Source organism: Onychostoma macrolepis, chromosome 16, assembly GCF_012432095.1.
Source record: "Onychostoma macrolepis isolate SWU-2019 chromosome 16, ASM1243209v1, whole genome shotgun sequence".
In the NCBI taxonomy this organism is placed as follows: domain Eukaryota; kingdom Metazoa; phylum Chordata; class Actinopteri; order Cypriniformes; family Cyprinidae; genus Onychostoma; species Onychostoma macrolepis.
In genome coordinates this window covers 15,338,046-15,355,886 of record NC_081170.1, presented here as the reverse complement: position 1 = coordinate 15,355,886, position 17,841 = coordinate 15,338,046, and the positions used below count along the sequence as shown (strand labels likewise).

General features: G+C 36.8%; 1 protein-coding gene across 2 annotated transcripts in view; it reads left to right on the top strand.

The window, feature by feature from the left end:
* Window positions 1-17,841, top strand: part of mindy3 (MINDY lysine 48 deubiquitinase 3) — a 42,359-nt gene that overhangs the window by 11,862 nt on the left and 12,656 nt on the right. For both annotated transcript variants that reach the window (XM_058746892.1, XM_058746893.1), the window contains exons 10-11: window positions 132-212; window positions 16,390-16,462. In XM_058746892.1, the coding sequence (XP_058602875.1) occupies window positions 132-212; window positions 16,390-16,462 (154 nt within the window). The remainder of the gene's footprint in view (window positions 1-131; window positions 213-16,389; window positions 16,463-17,841) is intronic.

Here is a 17,841-nt window from a genome sequence, read left to right as displayed (position 1 = left end):
GTATTACCAATCAGCTTATCACAGTGAATCAACCTGTTCGTGATGGTTCTGGAATGTGGCTGGCCAGGCCGTCATGGCATCGGTATGGAGATTGGCGCTCAACTGCTGTTTCTTTTTTTCTGGTTTTAAAGGTTGGAGCATTTCTCAAATCTCCAAAGTTCCCTATTTGGATCCTTGGCAGCGAGACTCATCTCTCAGTATTCTTCACTAAGGTGAGTTAAGAAAATAAGCTCCTTTCTTCCTTCCCTCACTCTTCTACTCTCTCGCTCTTTCTTATCTGAAACAGTCTGGCAGTTTGCTCTTGTTTTAATTCATTAATAAGTAAAGACTCAAAAACACAAGAATGTGCTAGCTAATAGATTTAGTGCTTTAGATGTCTTCTGGAAGAGAAAAGAAGAAAGAGTGGGGAGTATGGGCTGGATGATGAGAGGCAGAAAGAGCTTTTTGGACTTATAAGGCATCCAGTGTGGTGTGTCCTGGCTTCAGCCCACGCAGCATGTGGTCAGATTTGGCACTCCAGCATGCTCACAGAGAGGGATGGCTAATGTGAGGTGTATCTCGGGTCTGAGTGGAAATGTCAGTTCATGTAACTAGTACTTGGTATTAAAACACATCCTTATGATGAATGTGAGAACTGCATTGATTCCACAGACGTCCAAAGTGTTGCCATTAGGGCTGAGCAGTAAATGATATCATTTTAAGTTCATGAAATTTATGTTGTTAACGATGATAAGTTCTTTTTACTCTGTATGGATTGATCTGTCAGTCTGTCATACAGCAGAAATAAAACAGCCAGTAAGTGCACGTCGCTAATAAGTCTGCAAGTTCTGTGTGTCTCTGTGTGAAGGATTGGCACGCACAGAAAGCACAGAATTTAGGGAGAAATAAAATTTATTTTATGGTTCCCTAAATTAAAATGTAACTTTCTCTGTGGAGTTTAATCTATTAACGATATGGGGAAAATATTGTAATAATATTTTTGGCCATTGCCCTGCCCTAGTTGCCATATGGTTGCTAGACAGTATTTGCTCTCTTGCTCAACTGGCCAAAAGAGCCCACTCCAGGTCTCTGTGATATTGTTGTCCCAAGATATGGCCTGGGTCCATTTTTCCATGTATTTTTATTTATTTATTTTTTTTTTTAGGGCTGTCGAGATTCGTAAATTTTATTCAACTATTCGATTTTTAAAAATCCTCAACTTCGTTTTGCTTGCGTCGACTAACTGGCAAAATACCAGAAGTGGCGCATTTCACGGACGAGAATCCATAAAATGCATTATTAAACTCTTTTCCAAGGCTGCGTGATATATTAAACCCATTTAAAAATCATAATTAAGCATAATTGTGAATTCACAAATGCTACGATTTAATTAAATAATTATATGCGATGCAATTCTAATACAGTAGCCTATATGCGCTTTATTTACATGCGTGTAGGTTAAGTATGTCAATCACACATCACATTCACAGTGAATGCAGTTCCATAGAAACTGTTATCATTTACATGTGTGGAACGTATCAAACTCCATCTCTGCATGTTGTTGTGACTTTGGGTTTATTATAACGTTCATCTGGGAACGCAATGTGTGCCATTTCATCAGATTTGCAGGGTAAATCATTTATAAACCTATGCAAACACAGGAGAATACATTGCGGTTTCAAAATAAAAGCTCAAACCCTCACTCTGAGTTTACACATTTTGATGTCCACATATTCATTGGCTATTACAGTGGCTATAGTATTTCCGTTCTAAAGAAACGGACAAATATTAAAGATTAAGTGGACATTTGAATTAAATGGTGCTTGGGCAATATTAAACAAGGATTAGATCGCACAGTAATGTGTAAAAGCAATCGTCAGGCCGTTGGCGCCCCCTGCAGGCCTTTGTTGTAATGTGTAATCTACATTAGCTCTGTTGTTTATAATACATTATGTATTTTAACAGTTTTGATCAGTAAAACCATTTGATTTCTTGCTTTTGATACTTTATTTGAACTAATTATTATTGCATCATTGCTATTATATATGTATTTTAAGTTATTTTAAAGGCTATTGTTCACTTACATCTATTTTTCTTACCACAAAAAAAAAGAATTATAATTATAGGGCCCTATGAAATCTGTTTTATTTCCAAATTAATTTTTTTTTTTTTTCCATTTTCATTTTTCTATACTCTGTTTTAATGTTTAAATTAAATTGTATTAATCAAAAAGCCTTTCTAATTAAGTTTTACAGTTTTATCTTTATCAAATTCTGTTTTTCATTATTTTCTGGATTCCATTTTAATGGTTCCATTAAATTGTAATAATCAAAAGCATCTCCAATTAATTGATTTAATTTTTGTTTTATTTTTAGATTAGTTTTTTTTTGTTTGTTTGTTTGTTTTTTTTTTTTTTTTTTTTCAGAAATACTGCACATTTACATTTTTCTCCTAAATAAATTCTAGTAAATTATTTCTGGTAAATACTGTTGTCATTCTTAAGCTTTAATACTGAACTTTGATTTCAGTGATTTGGACTATGAGATGGACACTTGCTTCTTGCACTCTATCTTGCACTTTACTTTTGCTTTAAAAAAAAAAAGGATTTCATAGAAATTTGGATTTCATTTGGTTTAATAAAATATTCTTAAGAAAGTGTTGATTTATTTATTTTTATTTTTTGTGGGAAATTAATTGTTTAGATTATTCGATTAGTCTATAGATTAATCGAAATAAAAATAGTTGTTAGTGGCAGCCCTATCTTTTTTTTTTTTCAGCCATTTTATTGTTGCCCTGTTGAAAGCTCTCATCCCATTGCTTGGAAAAGTAATAGCACACCTCAAGCTGCTCTATTTGAGGTATCATTCATGTTCACAGCAGAAATGGTTTGGGACATGTTATGCCCTGAGGTTTAGTACTTTGGGATAGGGGTATGTATGTTCCATCTTCAGACTGTAAGTATAAACAATAGAAATGGTGACACTTGTGTTTTTTATCATGTTGTTGTCGCCATTTGGTAAAGTGACAATAATGCATGATTTCTCATGGCTTAAAGCTTTATTCAATTACAGGAGAGCAAGACTTTTTAAAACCCACTGGATTACAGTGTTTACAGAACTTTGTGTGAGTACCCATGTGTTTTATCCCTTTACTCAACAGAGGAAATGCTTGTTTCTTATAAAGGTTTCCACCTGGAGGCAAATGAGATTGACAGCAAGCATTAATCATGGTCTTACACTTAAGGCCATTTACTGTCAGTACATTATCCTCATCCGGCGTTTGTGCATGTGCCGAGAGAGGGTGTGCACTAGAGACTCTTTTTGTCCATGATTTGTTTCCTTCCTGTTCAGGAAATTTTCTGACAGTAATGGAGTACTCTTATCATTAGTATTAATTATATTTTAACTTTAAACTAGCCTCTTTTTAATGCAGATCCAGCATAACAATTTTTTATTATTATTATTCGTTGAAATGCAGTGCATGTTTCCTTTAATTGTCAAAATACTTGAGCCAAAATTACACAGTTAGAGAATAACCAATGTTGCTGTACTGTAGGCAGCACTAAAATAAAGTCCTTAGAATGTAGTTATGTATTATTTAGAAATAGACAGGTCTCTGAACAGGGCTGGTTGATTTACTGTTAAAGCATAATGGGCTTGAAGCAGCAGTGCTTTAATGTATTTGACTGAGTCTTTCATCATTGATGTCTCTCATCCTGATTAGAGCTGCAGGATCAAAATCCTCAGGACTAACAAAGGCTCATCTCATACTTCTGCCCATGAATCACCCTATATTGTTCCTGTGTGTAGGCAGGTAGTACTGTGTGTTATAGTCTGTTAGTATAGTAACTATATAGTCTGTGTAGAGATTTTCTACATTAGAGCTCTGAAAGTAAAATTTACGGTAAGTATCCATCTCATCTAAGTCATTACACACTGATAGTTTCCCCATCCTTTGCTCCTGCTTTTCCAGACGTCTTAGTTACTTCCTACGTTTCTTAGACCAAATCTTAGCTTGAGTACAGTATAATCTGTAAGCCCCAGTGTAGTCAGATGCTGTGTTGGGATGTAACAAAAAGCAGCTGTGCTTCTAACATAATTGCATTCTTCAGTAATGTGACAGTAGTTCAGCTGCTATCAAGTAGCATCTTTTGTCTGATTTGGCAAATTGGTTTATTCAAGTCACAGATTCATTGATTCATGCAGTTGTTCCCCAATGTTCACAGAATTCTTTGTGCTGTATTTTATCTTCCATTTCACGAAAAATGATTATTTAATAAAATACTGTTTTGGTTATCACTATTTATTTCACAGCTCTCTGGAATACTTAATTTTAATTGGTCAGTTGTGGCGTTCTATGGTCAAATTATTTTATATGATGACTGCTACAACTGGATAATTGCAACCAATTGCCTTCATGCTACTTTAATGTTCTCTTTCTTCTCACATAATGCAATCATTCAGAATATTTCATGTCTCTTTATTTATTCAGGAAATGCTTCAATATGAGAGAAATCTGTGCTTTTAATTTGTGAGCCTCTTGAAGTTGTCAAGCATCAGTTTCAAAGACGTTTCTCCAACACTGTTCAGATATGCAGTTTCTCACTAGCTTTTTCGTATAAGTCTTTCTTCAATAATATTGAAGATGAGGCGTCTTGGTGGAGAGCTGAACCTCCAGCATATTTTACACATTCTCACCCTCAGAGCTGCTCCATTCCCATGGGCTTTAGAAGATCTTAATGATTTAAGGGCCTGTTACTCTCTGCTCTCTTATACAAACAGCAGCCCCATTCGGTATACACACACACAATCAATTTAACCCTTATGCTCTTAGGGCACCCACTTCTTTCTCTCCACCTTCTCTCTGGGACTGGTTAGCGGAGCATAGCCTCAGGTGAGTAATGCCATGATTTCCGGTAGGAAAGCCGATCTTTTCCCCCCTAGAGCTCTCTGTGTGTCCATCTGGTTCAGTTTTCCCGCTGGAGTCACCAGTAGAGTCAGCCACTCTGCCAGGCCCTCAGAGAGGGGAAAAACTCTCAGGCGACAACTCCAAGAGCAGCTGTTAACAGGATGCACACTAAATCCTTCGGACTAATTGGGTTGAGCTTGCGTTGCCTAATTAGTTAGCTAGTTTCATGATAGAATTTCATTTATTTGACCTTTTGATTATCCTGAAACAACCTGTTGTTGTTTTAATCATTAGGAGTGCACAATATCTTGATAACCATGTATGTGCTGTCCAACATTGTGTTTGGTTCATTATTATTTAGGAGGGCAGATAAAATTAAATGCCCAATATTGGTTGATAAATGTAATTTCTGTTAATTTAGACTAGTAATATGGTATCAATATGTTATTATATTTGACAGCTATTCATTAGGTGCGGAGAATTTGAGATGGGTTGTGTGGCTGTGCTGGTCTAATTTTTGGTGACTTCTGGCAGTTTGTCAGTGGCTTCCTAAAAGTTTATTTTAGACTTAAAGATTTCTCTCCAATGGGATTTGTCTGTTAACGCAGTTTGTAATGTGTCATGGAAAGTGGCTTTTTTTTGTTTGTTTTTTGCCTCTCTTTATATGTGCGCATAAGATAGGTGTTGCTAATGACAAGTTTATGCCTGTCTCCCAACGGATCCATACTCCTGTTACCGTCTTTGTTTGTCTCTGTGTCTCTGCTTTTAGCTTCTAATAGGGTTTGTGTTCCACTCTTATCTGATTTATGTGCACACAAAGCAGCAGACACTATACAAATGACCTTTCACAGAGGTCCTAAGAGGGCCACGGACACACACAGACACAGCAGTGGTCACTGCTGGAATGATCTTGGGTCCCAGTGGATGAACAGCCACACACACCCTGAGGACAGTGAGTAATGGAATAGCAGCTTTTAGCGTAGTGCACTGGTAACTATAACCGTGTATAATGCAGAGAAACACGATCTGTGACCACTGAACCACAGTACCCCTGTTTATACCAAATCTGATGCTTCTCTTGCTCACACACCCACTCACAAGGTGACTAATGGGTCTACTGATGCTGTAGCCCGTGTTGGACACAGAGATGATGGTGTCCGTCTTCGACCGCTTTCACTTTTTTTTTACCTCTCATAGCTGCTTTCAAGCTCTGCTTTTATTTGAGGTGATGAGCTTCACATCCCTTATTTCCTTCCATCCTGCTCTGTCTCTCTGGAGGCCCTTTGTCTGTATCTAACCTTCTTATCCCTCGCTTCCTCGTTCCACTCATCAGACCAAGTTCTGTCTCAGTTCTGATGAGGTTAGCATCCTCATCTCTTTACGGTTCCCTTGGTCCTCTTCTCCTTCCTGTCCACCCTTCAGGGGCCTGATCCCTTCTTATACCCACAAACCACTGCAGCCGGCCCTTAGCTCACAAAGCTGTTTTCGTCCAGTTTCCAATTCGGCCCCCTGCTTGGTGCAAAATACTTTGTAAATGATGGCGCTACAAAAATGAGGAATGTTATTTAATGGCTCTGTTCCAAAACATAGTGAGCTACCTATGGAGAACATATTCTGGGGCATCGTGTATGCTTTTGACATGAAGGCTCATTTTTCTTTCGAGGAGAAGGCAATCTACATTTACATTCACTCATTTAGCAGACGCTTTTATCCAAAGCGACTTACAAATTAGGACAATGAAAGCAATCAAAATCAACAAAAGAGCAATTATATGCAAGTGCTATAACAAGTCTCAGTTAGCTTAAAGCAGTACACGTAGCAAGGTTGTTGTTTTTTTGTTTGTTTCAATTATATAATAAATAAAAAGAAAACAAATAGAATACGAAAAGCTAGTGTTAGTTTTTTTTTTTAAAGAATAGAATTGGAATAGAGAGTGCTAGAATTAGAGGGTCAAATAAAGATGGAAGAGTTGTTTTCAATCTAACAATGCAGTCAAATTCATGCGAGTTCAGTAAAAGAAATTAAAGTGGTTGGAGGAAGCAAGAAAAATGTTGATTACAAATATTTGCAATTCCTTAAATTGTTTTATTTTGATTTTCCCAAACATTAATATTCATGATGATTTTTTCATGTTTGTTTTGTTTTGACAAAAAGAAAGAAAAGTAAAAAAAAAAAAAAAAGATTTGCAATGCATTGATAAAACAATGTTTTTAAACCAAGTGTGTGTGTGTGTGTGTATATATATATATATATATATATATATATATATATATATATATATATATATATATATTATACAATATGTAATATTATTATTATAATATACATATAATTAATTAACACTACTTAGTTTAAAAACATTGTTGTATCAGTCAGATTAAAAAAAACTGAAAACAATGAATAGTAAGCCTTTTCCCATCACTGGACAATGAAAGATTATTTTGCTATGATGGAGGTCTAAGGCTGAATATTAACATTTCATAATAAAATATTGATAATTGTAGTGATGTAAACTGTAGTTAATTATATTTAATCTTATTTATAAGTATTTATTTATCTAGTTTAATAACATGCTAGCATCAAACTATTAAAATCAATGTGGAGCATTTAAAGTTGGCCACTTAAAAGGTTCTGTAATGGCTAGGATGTTGCCTTCGAACACAACTGCCTGTGCAGGTAATAATCAGCGAGTCAGCTCACAAGGTTTTTGAACAGAGTTCTTTGAGAGGAAAAAGAAACCGCAATGCTGGTAAAGTCGTCTGGTGCACCCCAGGGCTCTGTCATCCTCTGCTAATTTACTGACTCCATGCCCCCAAACACAAACACGCGCCTTACTTTTGTGAGTCCCACAGGAGCTCACCTCACTGCAGCAGTTGTGCTTCTGTAGAGCCCTGCTCTGCTACCGTGAGGAGCCCTCGATCTTTTGTATTGCCACATAGGACCACCGTGTTCTCACAGCGATAGTGCAACAGTGAATGTAACCCGAAACCAGCACGGGTTCTGATTTCTGTCAGCTTGAAAGACTTCAATCATCACATTCTTATGTCTTCCATGAAAGGATGGCACAGTGGGATATACACTAACACATGTAAAAGAACAGAATAGGAAGGAAGGAAAATAATATCGCTTAATAGATTCCAGTCTCATTAGACACTGTGTGTTTCGAGTTTCATCAGACAGTTGTCTCTCAGAGGCATTGTGCTCTGTGACACATCATTAATCATTCCTTTAGTGGGATCTGATCTATTATACACGCTTCAGCTTTGTAGTGCCGCACTTGCGCACATATATGAAACCACAACCTCTTAAAGCCTGTTCACACCAAGAATGATATAACTATATTAGCATCCACACTAGGGGTGGGCGATGCAACCAAAATCTTATCACGTTATGAGCAATTTTATTTCACGGTAACGATACATATCACAATAGAGTTCTTTTGCTTTAAATATGGTCTTCATGATATCAGAACTTTTGATACCATAGAAATTTCATAATTTTTGTCACCAGCATCAATATCACAAAAATTATCCTAATTTTTAAACAAAAAGCTCATTGAAGTCAAGTAAACAGTCCGCGATTTTAAATAAGAATAAGAAACTAATTAAAATTATAATTTTCTTTGTTTTTTGCTTTAACATGAATGACAGACAGCAAGATTATTAGACTGCTGTCACTTTAAGAGCTGTCTAGATCCAATATACGTTACACATGTGTTTTCTTTCTCAGCTGTTTGCTTTGACTTGATACCTAAATTACTGTGTTTACAAGGATACTTGCAAAGATGGGCATTTTGACACAAAAGTGTTTGTATTTAACCATTCGAGGCCTAAAAAGTGGCAAAAATAACTCTGAGCACCGTCTTCATGTGCGTGCGCCTCTCTGACAGCGCTCAAACACAGTCTCTCAGACAGCGCTTGCATATAGCAAAATGAGTTCTGTTTCGCTGCTGATTACATTTCAAAGGCTTAAAAATCACTTGTTTTTAAACCGCAATGCTTAAAAAGGTGTGCAAACAATAACTTTTCATAACCATATAGCACAGCAGCGTCACGAGCATGTAATCGCGATTAGAAATGACCAAAATATCTACTCGTTGACACATTTCTACTGGTATATCGCCCACCCATAATACACACCACACATTTTTATTGCTCATCAGTCATGCAATCAGACATGTGCCATCAACGGCCCTGCCTTGAAGTTCATTTGTCAAGGCTCTACATGGCTGTATGGACAAACATACACACACTACTTTATACCCATGGGGCTCGTAATACATGCAGGGCCTCACATCCTCTCTTAACCCACAACAATGGCCTCTTCAGCAGCTTCTCACTAACACTGACGCCTGTATAGGGAATACTTCACCAACAAAAGACGTAGACACAAAGAGAGAACGACAAGGAGATGGGGAGATACTGCTAAATGTAGAAACGGACAGACCTCGACTTTAAGAGCAAGACGCCAGAGGCAGTAAAGAGTGGATGTGATAGTCTAGTCAGTGACCCAGCCAGCTCTGACATATCGGGTGTCTAAACCACTGCTGTCTGATGCTGGTGACATTTTCTCTGTCATGGAGAACTTCAGAGGAGCAGATCTACCTGTAGTTTGAGTTACAGTGGTCTGGTTGCAGTAGTTGGTAATGTGACTGTGTAATTGTTCCTGCTGCTTTGATGATGGTTAAACACTGTGCTTGTTGTTCGGAGTTTGACTGCTGAGGGGACCTCCATGAATGGGTTTTCACCTCAGAACCCATGAACCTTTGCACCTGAACCAGACTCTCTCAGAGATACCAATCTTTCCTGCAAGACTAATCGCGTTTGGTTGAAAGTTTCAGTGACAAAAGGTGGTCTTTTACAAAGCATTGTCAATTCAGAAGTAGGATTGTTTTGTCTGAAACCATTTAAATTGCAGCAGGTTGATAAGTTGCTCTACTGTTAGTTGCTATTAGGTGTTCCTGCTTACAGTATCCAGCTTTATTAGGTCCAAATTCATCTGTCCTTCACCTAGGACTGGTTATTTTAATTTGATTTTATTTACGCGATCAGCTCGTGATACGGTCTTTTCCGCCGAGCGGCTCCTTTGACAGTGAATGCAGTGAACTCTGTTTTTGAATGAGCTGTGAGTTTAGCGCACATCTGAGAACGCAACGGGCTCCAGTTACGCTTTTTCACATCAGCATAATTTTCAACATTTTAATGGGCAAATGTTGACTATTTCACTAGATTTGAAATGAGACATGTTTGTAAACCTGTTTTCACAGAAGCTGGAATTTTCTGCCAAAATAAAAGTTCATAGGTGTATCTAAAATTAACAGACACACACAAAGAAAATACTGTACAGGCAGAGCCAGCTCACTGTTTATTGGAAGAAACATTTAAACATTGGGGTGGGGGTTTATACGATTGTATTTCTAAAGGCAACTGATGGCATTTTTCCCCTCTTATCACTGATGTTCCATAAGCGCCACCTGCTGCCAGAGAGTGAAATTCAGCCTTTCTGCTGTTTTTGCTTCAAATGTTGAAATGCTACAATCAAATTTAAATTAAAAATAAATAAAAAACAAACTGCTCATGCTACGTGTGTAGCATCTTTCTTTGTATCGTGATTTAAAATGCAGCAGTTGGTTCTAATTTCAAATGGCTTTTTTTTTTTTTTTTTTTAAGGATGCACGATATTGGATTTTTGCCGATATTTTTCAACTCATTTTGGTTGGTTTTTAAGAAGAACTTATTTGTTATAATTAAACACATAATGAAGGGGTTTTGACAGTACATTGAAGCTTTGAAAATAACAATAAATAAACTATATATCAATCGCTGCATTTTATCCCCCAGAAAGATGCAGTGTTAACCCTAACATTTTATTTTAAGATTTAACATTTGTAGATGGTCTAAAACAAAAATTGAAAAAATTCTGAAAATCTTTGAGCTTATGATTTGTTTAAAAAATAAAACATTACACGTTAATGAATAAATCGGTATATAAAATGATTTAATTTACAAATGTCATGCTTTGTTTTTTTTTTTTTTTTTTCTTTCTCCATGTAAGCTATAGCTTCTGACCATTAAATCAAAACATACTCATTATTTTATGACATCGATTACTGCTTTATTTAACCAGAAACACAGTCTAAATGTTATTTGTGTAGGCTATTTTACTTTTAATTTAATTAGAAGTAGGCCAACAGCGCCCCCTACAGATTAAACCTTCTTACCGAATGGGTGTTAGGAACTGGGGGAGGGCTGTCACTGCTGCCACTGCACGTGCTATTACCGTTTACTCTATCATACACCGAACACGTCTTTCTGTACATGCTTTCACAGATTAAATGCAGCTTTCCAAAACAGTGAATCTAATCGTCATTCAGATAAAACTTTGCTTCAAGAATGAGTCACACTCAACTGTTGACACAGTTTCATGGCCAGGAAAAAAATATATATTTCTAATAAAAAGTCACCAGACACTGGCAGATGTGGCAAAAAATTTTGTTTTAGGCCCTGCTTGCAAGTGTAGAAATTTGGACAAAAGTATTGCAATTTCCCTACTGTAGAATAAGGTAAAATAATATACCTGTGAAATATTCATTTTCATTTATTTTACAGTGCAATTGTCTTACAATATATGGCTATTACTGTCATAGGAATAATAATATAAAATTATTATTATCAATGTTCTAATTTGTTTGGCTTCCAAATTTACTGGTGTGAGTGTAATTTAGACTGAGACATCACAATGAAAAAGAGGACTGAGTCCCTCTTTAACCTTCAAGTATAAGTCAATTCACCAGCTTTTTTCTTTGAGTTTGCACACTGAACATGTGTTGGAGTTCTTAATTTTGAACTCTCAAAGTGCACCTGATGGATGAATTTAACTGTAAAATGTCAAAAATTTTCTTACGGGGGGTCGGCATGCCCACGGACCCCCCTACAGGGGCCGAGGTGCACCCTCTACAGTCTCACAAAATCCTGTGGGAAACACTGACATGAACACCCCTTTTGATTCTGCTAGAGTTAAGTTGTGAAATGGGGATAGGGCAAGATAAAATCAGCTTAATTCTGATCTGGATTTCACCTTATGTTTTTTTTACCTCACTAGAGCTGGAATGTGTCAGGCTGGCCTGGGGTTTGTGTGGATGACAGGAGTGTAAAAAACGCATGTTCAGTCTAATGTACAATCTCACATCACCTTTTAAGGTTAAACGGTTTTTATTCTAAGCTTTCTAAAAACAGAGTCAAGCACACTCTTTTCTTCTCGTCTGTCATCTGCATATGACTCTCCTTATCACAGATTTGATACTTTGTTTAATCATATGGCTTTCTTAGAGGTGAGGATAAGGTCTCTCTCTTTTCTTTATCTTTTTCTGACATTACTTATACAAGCCAGTAAGCTGGAGTAAAATTAAAGTACTCTATCTTTCACATTTGCAAAGAAATCATTGCCTGTAAATGCTGATAAAGTGATTCTGTGTGAGCGTTCAAGACATTGGTGTCCAGTTTAATGGATATTTCTGAAGCTCAGTCATCAGCATCTTTTGGCTTTTCTCGCTCCTGTGTGTGAGCCGCGTCTCTGATCTCCATCTATGGCCTCCAACTGCTGCCTTCTACGGCGCGAGTGTGTGCGCACATGAATTTGGGTCTCAAAAACTAATGAAAGCCAGATTCAGTATTCTTAACATGTGACTCTGCTTTACAGATATGTTGAAAAATTATGCTCACTGAGCCTGTTGATAAACAGCCATATATAATATCACTGTATCTAAGTGCACAGAGTGCAACTGGGAATATTACCATTGCCCTGACAGAAATGCTCAAGGCACTTGGCTGAAAACACCTTTATGGCTTGACCGTGCCCTTTACTACGTGTAATTTAAGACCATTTTAGACCGTGTTGCTTTTTTTAGTCAATAAAAGAGGCTTTACTTTGTTTGTGTCCCTGAAACCCAAAACTGTCAAGGATATCAGGTCTGTGTGGAGAATCTGACTTCAGTGTGGCTCCAAGGGTCCGTCTGGGTCAGATCATTCATCGTGCAGAACCATCCTGCCTCGAGCTGAAGTCTTTACCCGACACACTGTTCTGTAATTAGAGTGTGTGTGTGTGAGAGCGACAGAGAAACGCTGACTCAGCAGGGTTGATTACAGGACTGGTTGTGTTGTTGTGAAGCCACAATGTTAACATCAGTGGAACAGCATGTTGTTTTTGTCACCAGGGTTCAGACTTTATAACAAGACATGCACTAATTTGCTATTAGCATGGAGCCACAGTGCATGTTTGTGTGTGAGGAAGGTAATGTGGGGGGTTTATGTGCACAAACATGTCATGACTGATATACTTTGTCAGTGCACACGCACAAAAAAGGATGATGTTTGCAGGCATGTTGTGATTTCTAACCAACAAAACATTCTGCTTCATTGACATTCTCCACAATGACTGGCCTATGTCTATATCTTCATTATGCAATGCAATGAAAAGGCAGTTTGCTCACCCTCATGTCAAACCGGTTTGAATTTCTATGTTCAGTGGAACATGGGAAAAAAATTAATTTAAGAACAGTGCTTCTGATCTGTTGCATACAATGAAATGTGCATAAAGTGAGCAGTCACTGAATCAACCAAGTTATTATTAGTTTTAATTACATTTAAATATGTATAAGAACAGTTGTCAACAAGAAATGCTGTTTACTTTAGTTGATATTCACAAAGCAGTGTTTGGTTGGTTGTCAGTTAATTTCTGTTAAACAAATAGAATTGAACTGCATAGATTTGTTCATTTTTATTTATTTTTATATTTTCTTTATTTGTAATGCACAGTATGTGAAGTTAAAAGGTTCCCTGTATAATTTACAATATTAATTTGCAGCAAGAATAGCCTACATTAAATTAATCAAAAGTGACTGTAAAGACTTTTTTCTGTGTAATAGAAGACATTTTAAAAGCAATTTTAAAGAAAAGTTATGCTGATCTACAGTGAAAACATACATTGACTTCAGAGCTGCAAATATATAAATAAAAACAAATCAATAAATACCATTAAAGTTGTTCAAGTTGATTTTGGAGTGCTAAATATTAACCCCTAATGATGCCCCCCTTATCCTTTGTGTTTCACAGAAGAAAGAAAATCATATGGGTTGTAAAATAATGAAATGCTACTTTTGAGTGTCAGATTGTTTGACCCATGTTTATGAAGCGGATGAACACCTTAAGAGTTCACGGCAGATGTCTTACCTATTGAAACTTCTCACTTGTATAATTAAGCACTCGTCCATTTTTCTCTCAGTCTCTCGCCACTGCTGAGCTTTGAGCTACTGCTATACGTTAAAACTAACAAATCTTTTTCATTACTTCAGGAATGAGGGTTTATAACTCCACATGGCCTCAGGCAAGGGCTCTGAAAGTTTAATTTGGTTTTGACTACCTGCCATTCGACTGTGGAAAGGTGTCCGGTTTGACTGTGTGGAGTACTAGCTCAGATTGTGGTATTAAGACAAACAGTATCCAGCTGCAACTTCTCCTTGTCATCTACTTTCTCATTCCTTTGTATCTCATTTTTTCTTTCTCATTTTATCTCCTCTGTTGCTCTGTCCCTCTTTCTTGGTGTGACTGTGAGCTGTATATTTACTCTTTGAAATAAGAGGAGATATTTGTGAGTGTTACACTGAAACCATACTGTGAAAGTATACAGCCTGTGTTTATGTTCACTCTTCCATGACCGTGTTTGTATGTTCATTGCTAATGTTTGTTCTTTTCGATTGCAGTAAAACACTTCATATTTGACTGGACTTTTAGATTTTCTGAAGAAATTTTCTGGGTCGAATAGACACAGATTTTATTTCTGATTATTTCTAGAATAGCATAGGATAGAATACAATCTCTCAACAAGCCATATGAAATGAGGAATCTTTCATGTACTTTGCACCAAATTGTGTGGGGCGAGTTACCTACTGAAGTTTAAACCTTTGAGTTCGTAAAGCTCTATGAAAATACACAGAACATTTAGATTTCATATTTAAACAGCAGTCTTTTGTGGTTTAATAATCACAGACAGTGTATATCACCATTTAAATTTGATTGATTCTGCAGCCCTACTTTTGATTTATTAATCCAAAATTTGCCAAATTCTGAGATATTTCCCATTATACAGTACATTTCATTTTAATGACTGCTTTCTGTTATTCTGTCTGTGTTTTCTGCTTCACAAAAATTCTTGAATATTAGAGCGCAGTTTATTGGCCATTATTTGACAACACTGTCATTTAAACAGAATGGAGCTCTTTCAAACACTCATCTAGCTCTCATTATGCTTCACATTTGAAGACTTGAAGAGTATTGATGAATTCCCGTGTAGAGTTTTGATAATATGACCTTGTTCTTATCATCAGTCACCATGAGAACTAGGTAACCCCTTAATCCACTGCCTTCCTTTCTAATAATGAGAATCAGAGCTTGTGCGAGTGAAACACAGATGGTGAGAATGAGATTTTAAAGGCAATGGGTTCAAAAGAAGGGACAGGTCAGAAGTTTGGATCACTCAAAGTTTATTCCAGAAAACATCCTAAGCAGCATCTTAACTGAAATGGCACAGATTTGAAACTCACTGATCACTTTAATGGTTGTTAACAAAATGATGATTGAAATATTGAATTTTGTTGATGCTTTGGAGTCATGTAGCACATTTCTCTTGTCTTGTATACCATATTGAATATTCAAATGCATCTATGTTTCCCAAAAATGCTATAGTTATAAAGCTTGATTCCTATATGAGGCTAAATGGCACTCTGAACGATATTGGAATGTTGAGATGGAAAACTCTGAACTGTTTTTAGCTGTACACGATTCAGCTGTGCATGCTGACTCTGCATATTTTCCAGCTTGAGTCGTTTTTACACACATACAGATGTGTTTTGTTGTCACAAGTCCCTCCGGCAACACATTTTGATAGGGCAGTGATCCCGCTGTAACTCAAACATGAACAAACACACATGGATCTTGGTTTGTTTTCTGTTAATCAGCAAAGTTCGCAGCCTGTTTGTGAGTTTTGCGCATGTGGGAGAGGGTTAGAAGATTGTTTTCATTAAAAGATCTCTGAGATTGCTTGATGGAAGGGCAGTTTTGACATTTGAGTTTATCTCTAGATCAGTTATACACACCCAAACCTAATCTCACACACAGTCCTTTTGCAAACACACACACACACAAACAAATTGACGCAAGTACAGTTCATAAACATTTTCAGATTTTTATTGTCTCATATTTCAGCAAGGGCTCTTAAAGCACATTGCATCATCGGTTAGTGCCTTCTCAGTACTCAAGGAGATTGAGTGAATGGTCACACTCAAGGTCATATGAGGTCAGCTCTCCCTCATCCTCAGAAAACAAAAAAAAAATCAACTTATGAATGACTTATCTCTAAAACTTGAAATATAAATATTTTAACATCTCAAAAATGGTGTGGTCCATGCCATAACTCTCTTTTCTATTTCATATTACCTTCTCTTTCTAGGAGATGGCTTTGGTGGCCCCTGAGTCTCCTTCAGAGCAGGCTAGAAGAGTCTTCCAGACCTTTGACCCGGAAGGTAAGATTATAAAAAAGGAAGAATTTCATCTGTTGTGTTTGTTTGTGAACCTGAAAAAGAGACTGAAGAAACTCAATGTCAACTCAACCCCAGCAGCTGAGTCAACTTGTCCTTCACTGAGAGGAAGATGAGCTTTAGCTCTACAAAATCCAGAGCACGTTTATTATCTCTGCAGCTTATCAGGCAGTGCAAAGATCCTACGCTTACTGTGTTTGTTTATACTTTACTGTAACTGAGGGGAGAGGAAATGAGAAAGAAAAGACTACATTTGATCTAATACAATGGTGTTATTTCAGTGGGGTATACGAGCGGTAATTTTCTTCTACATGGAATTCTACAAGTGTGTGTCCGTGTATATGTGTGGATCAGTTATGTAGTTCGGTGGCTACATTTTTAGGTTTAAGGTTAAGCCCTCCATTCTTTTTGATGACTGTCCCACAGTATCTCTTTACCCAGCCAGATATCAGTCCTAAAGACCAGACTACACACTCACGCACTCCCTCACATCCACCAACATACAATTTCACTGCCACTGTTTAAACATTCTTCAGCTGACAAGCCAAACCTGAACATATGAAGTGCACAACTTTCACACAACTGATCTTTGACAGAGATCATGATATATTAACCACAATTCACAAAGTATAATACAGGGTGATATAGCTCCCAAATTTTATTTAAAAAAAAAAAACTTTATTTTTTGGTTTATGTACTACCCTTCAAAGGTTTGGGGTCCAATGTTGATATTTTAGTGAATATAAGTATTAAATTAAAAACTCCAAACTTTTGAATATTATGTAGACTCCACATTTCTGTAGTTTTTCAACAAACTCACTGATTACCTTCTCTATAGTAATGTTTTCCAACTGAATGTTCTATATATGATTAACAGCCAACAGTGTTTTATTTGTGAGCAGTTCTGCTGAGGATATGTGGGGAGGAAAGTCTCACGTGATGATTTATCATTTAAGATAGTCACTGTGCTCAGATGGCAAAGTCAGCAATGTAGCTTTATAAACAAACCACTGATGCTCCTTTAGTCATATGTAGTGCAGTATATCTTTGCCTGTATATCCTATTTGTGTGGTTTTTTTCCCCAGAGTCTGTTGCATGAAGTTATATTTTCCTTCCCTACTTTTTTCTTCTTAATATTTATTGCTTTTGATTTAAATCTAAGACTCCTGATGATAATATAGAGAATAGGTAGAGAGGGCGTTTGATGGAAGAAATGAGAACCTGGAGCTGAGATCGCCCACTGCACGGTCTCATATCTGTCAGGTAGAAGAGGTTTGTGTGTGTATATATCACTGAATGTATCACAGTGAGAACATAAGTGTTCTTCCAAAGTTTTGATTTAAAGTGTTTAATTTACAGCACGC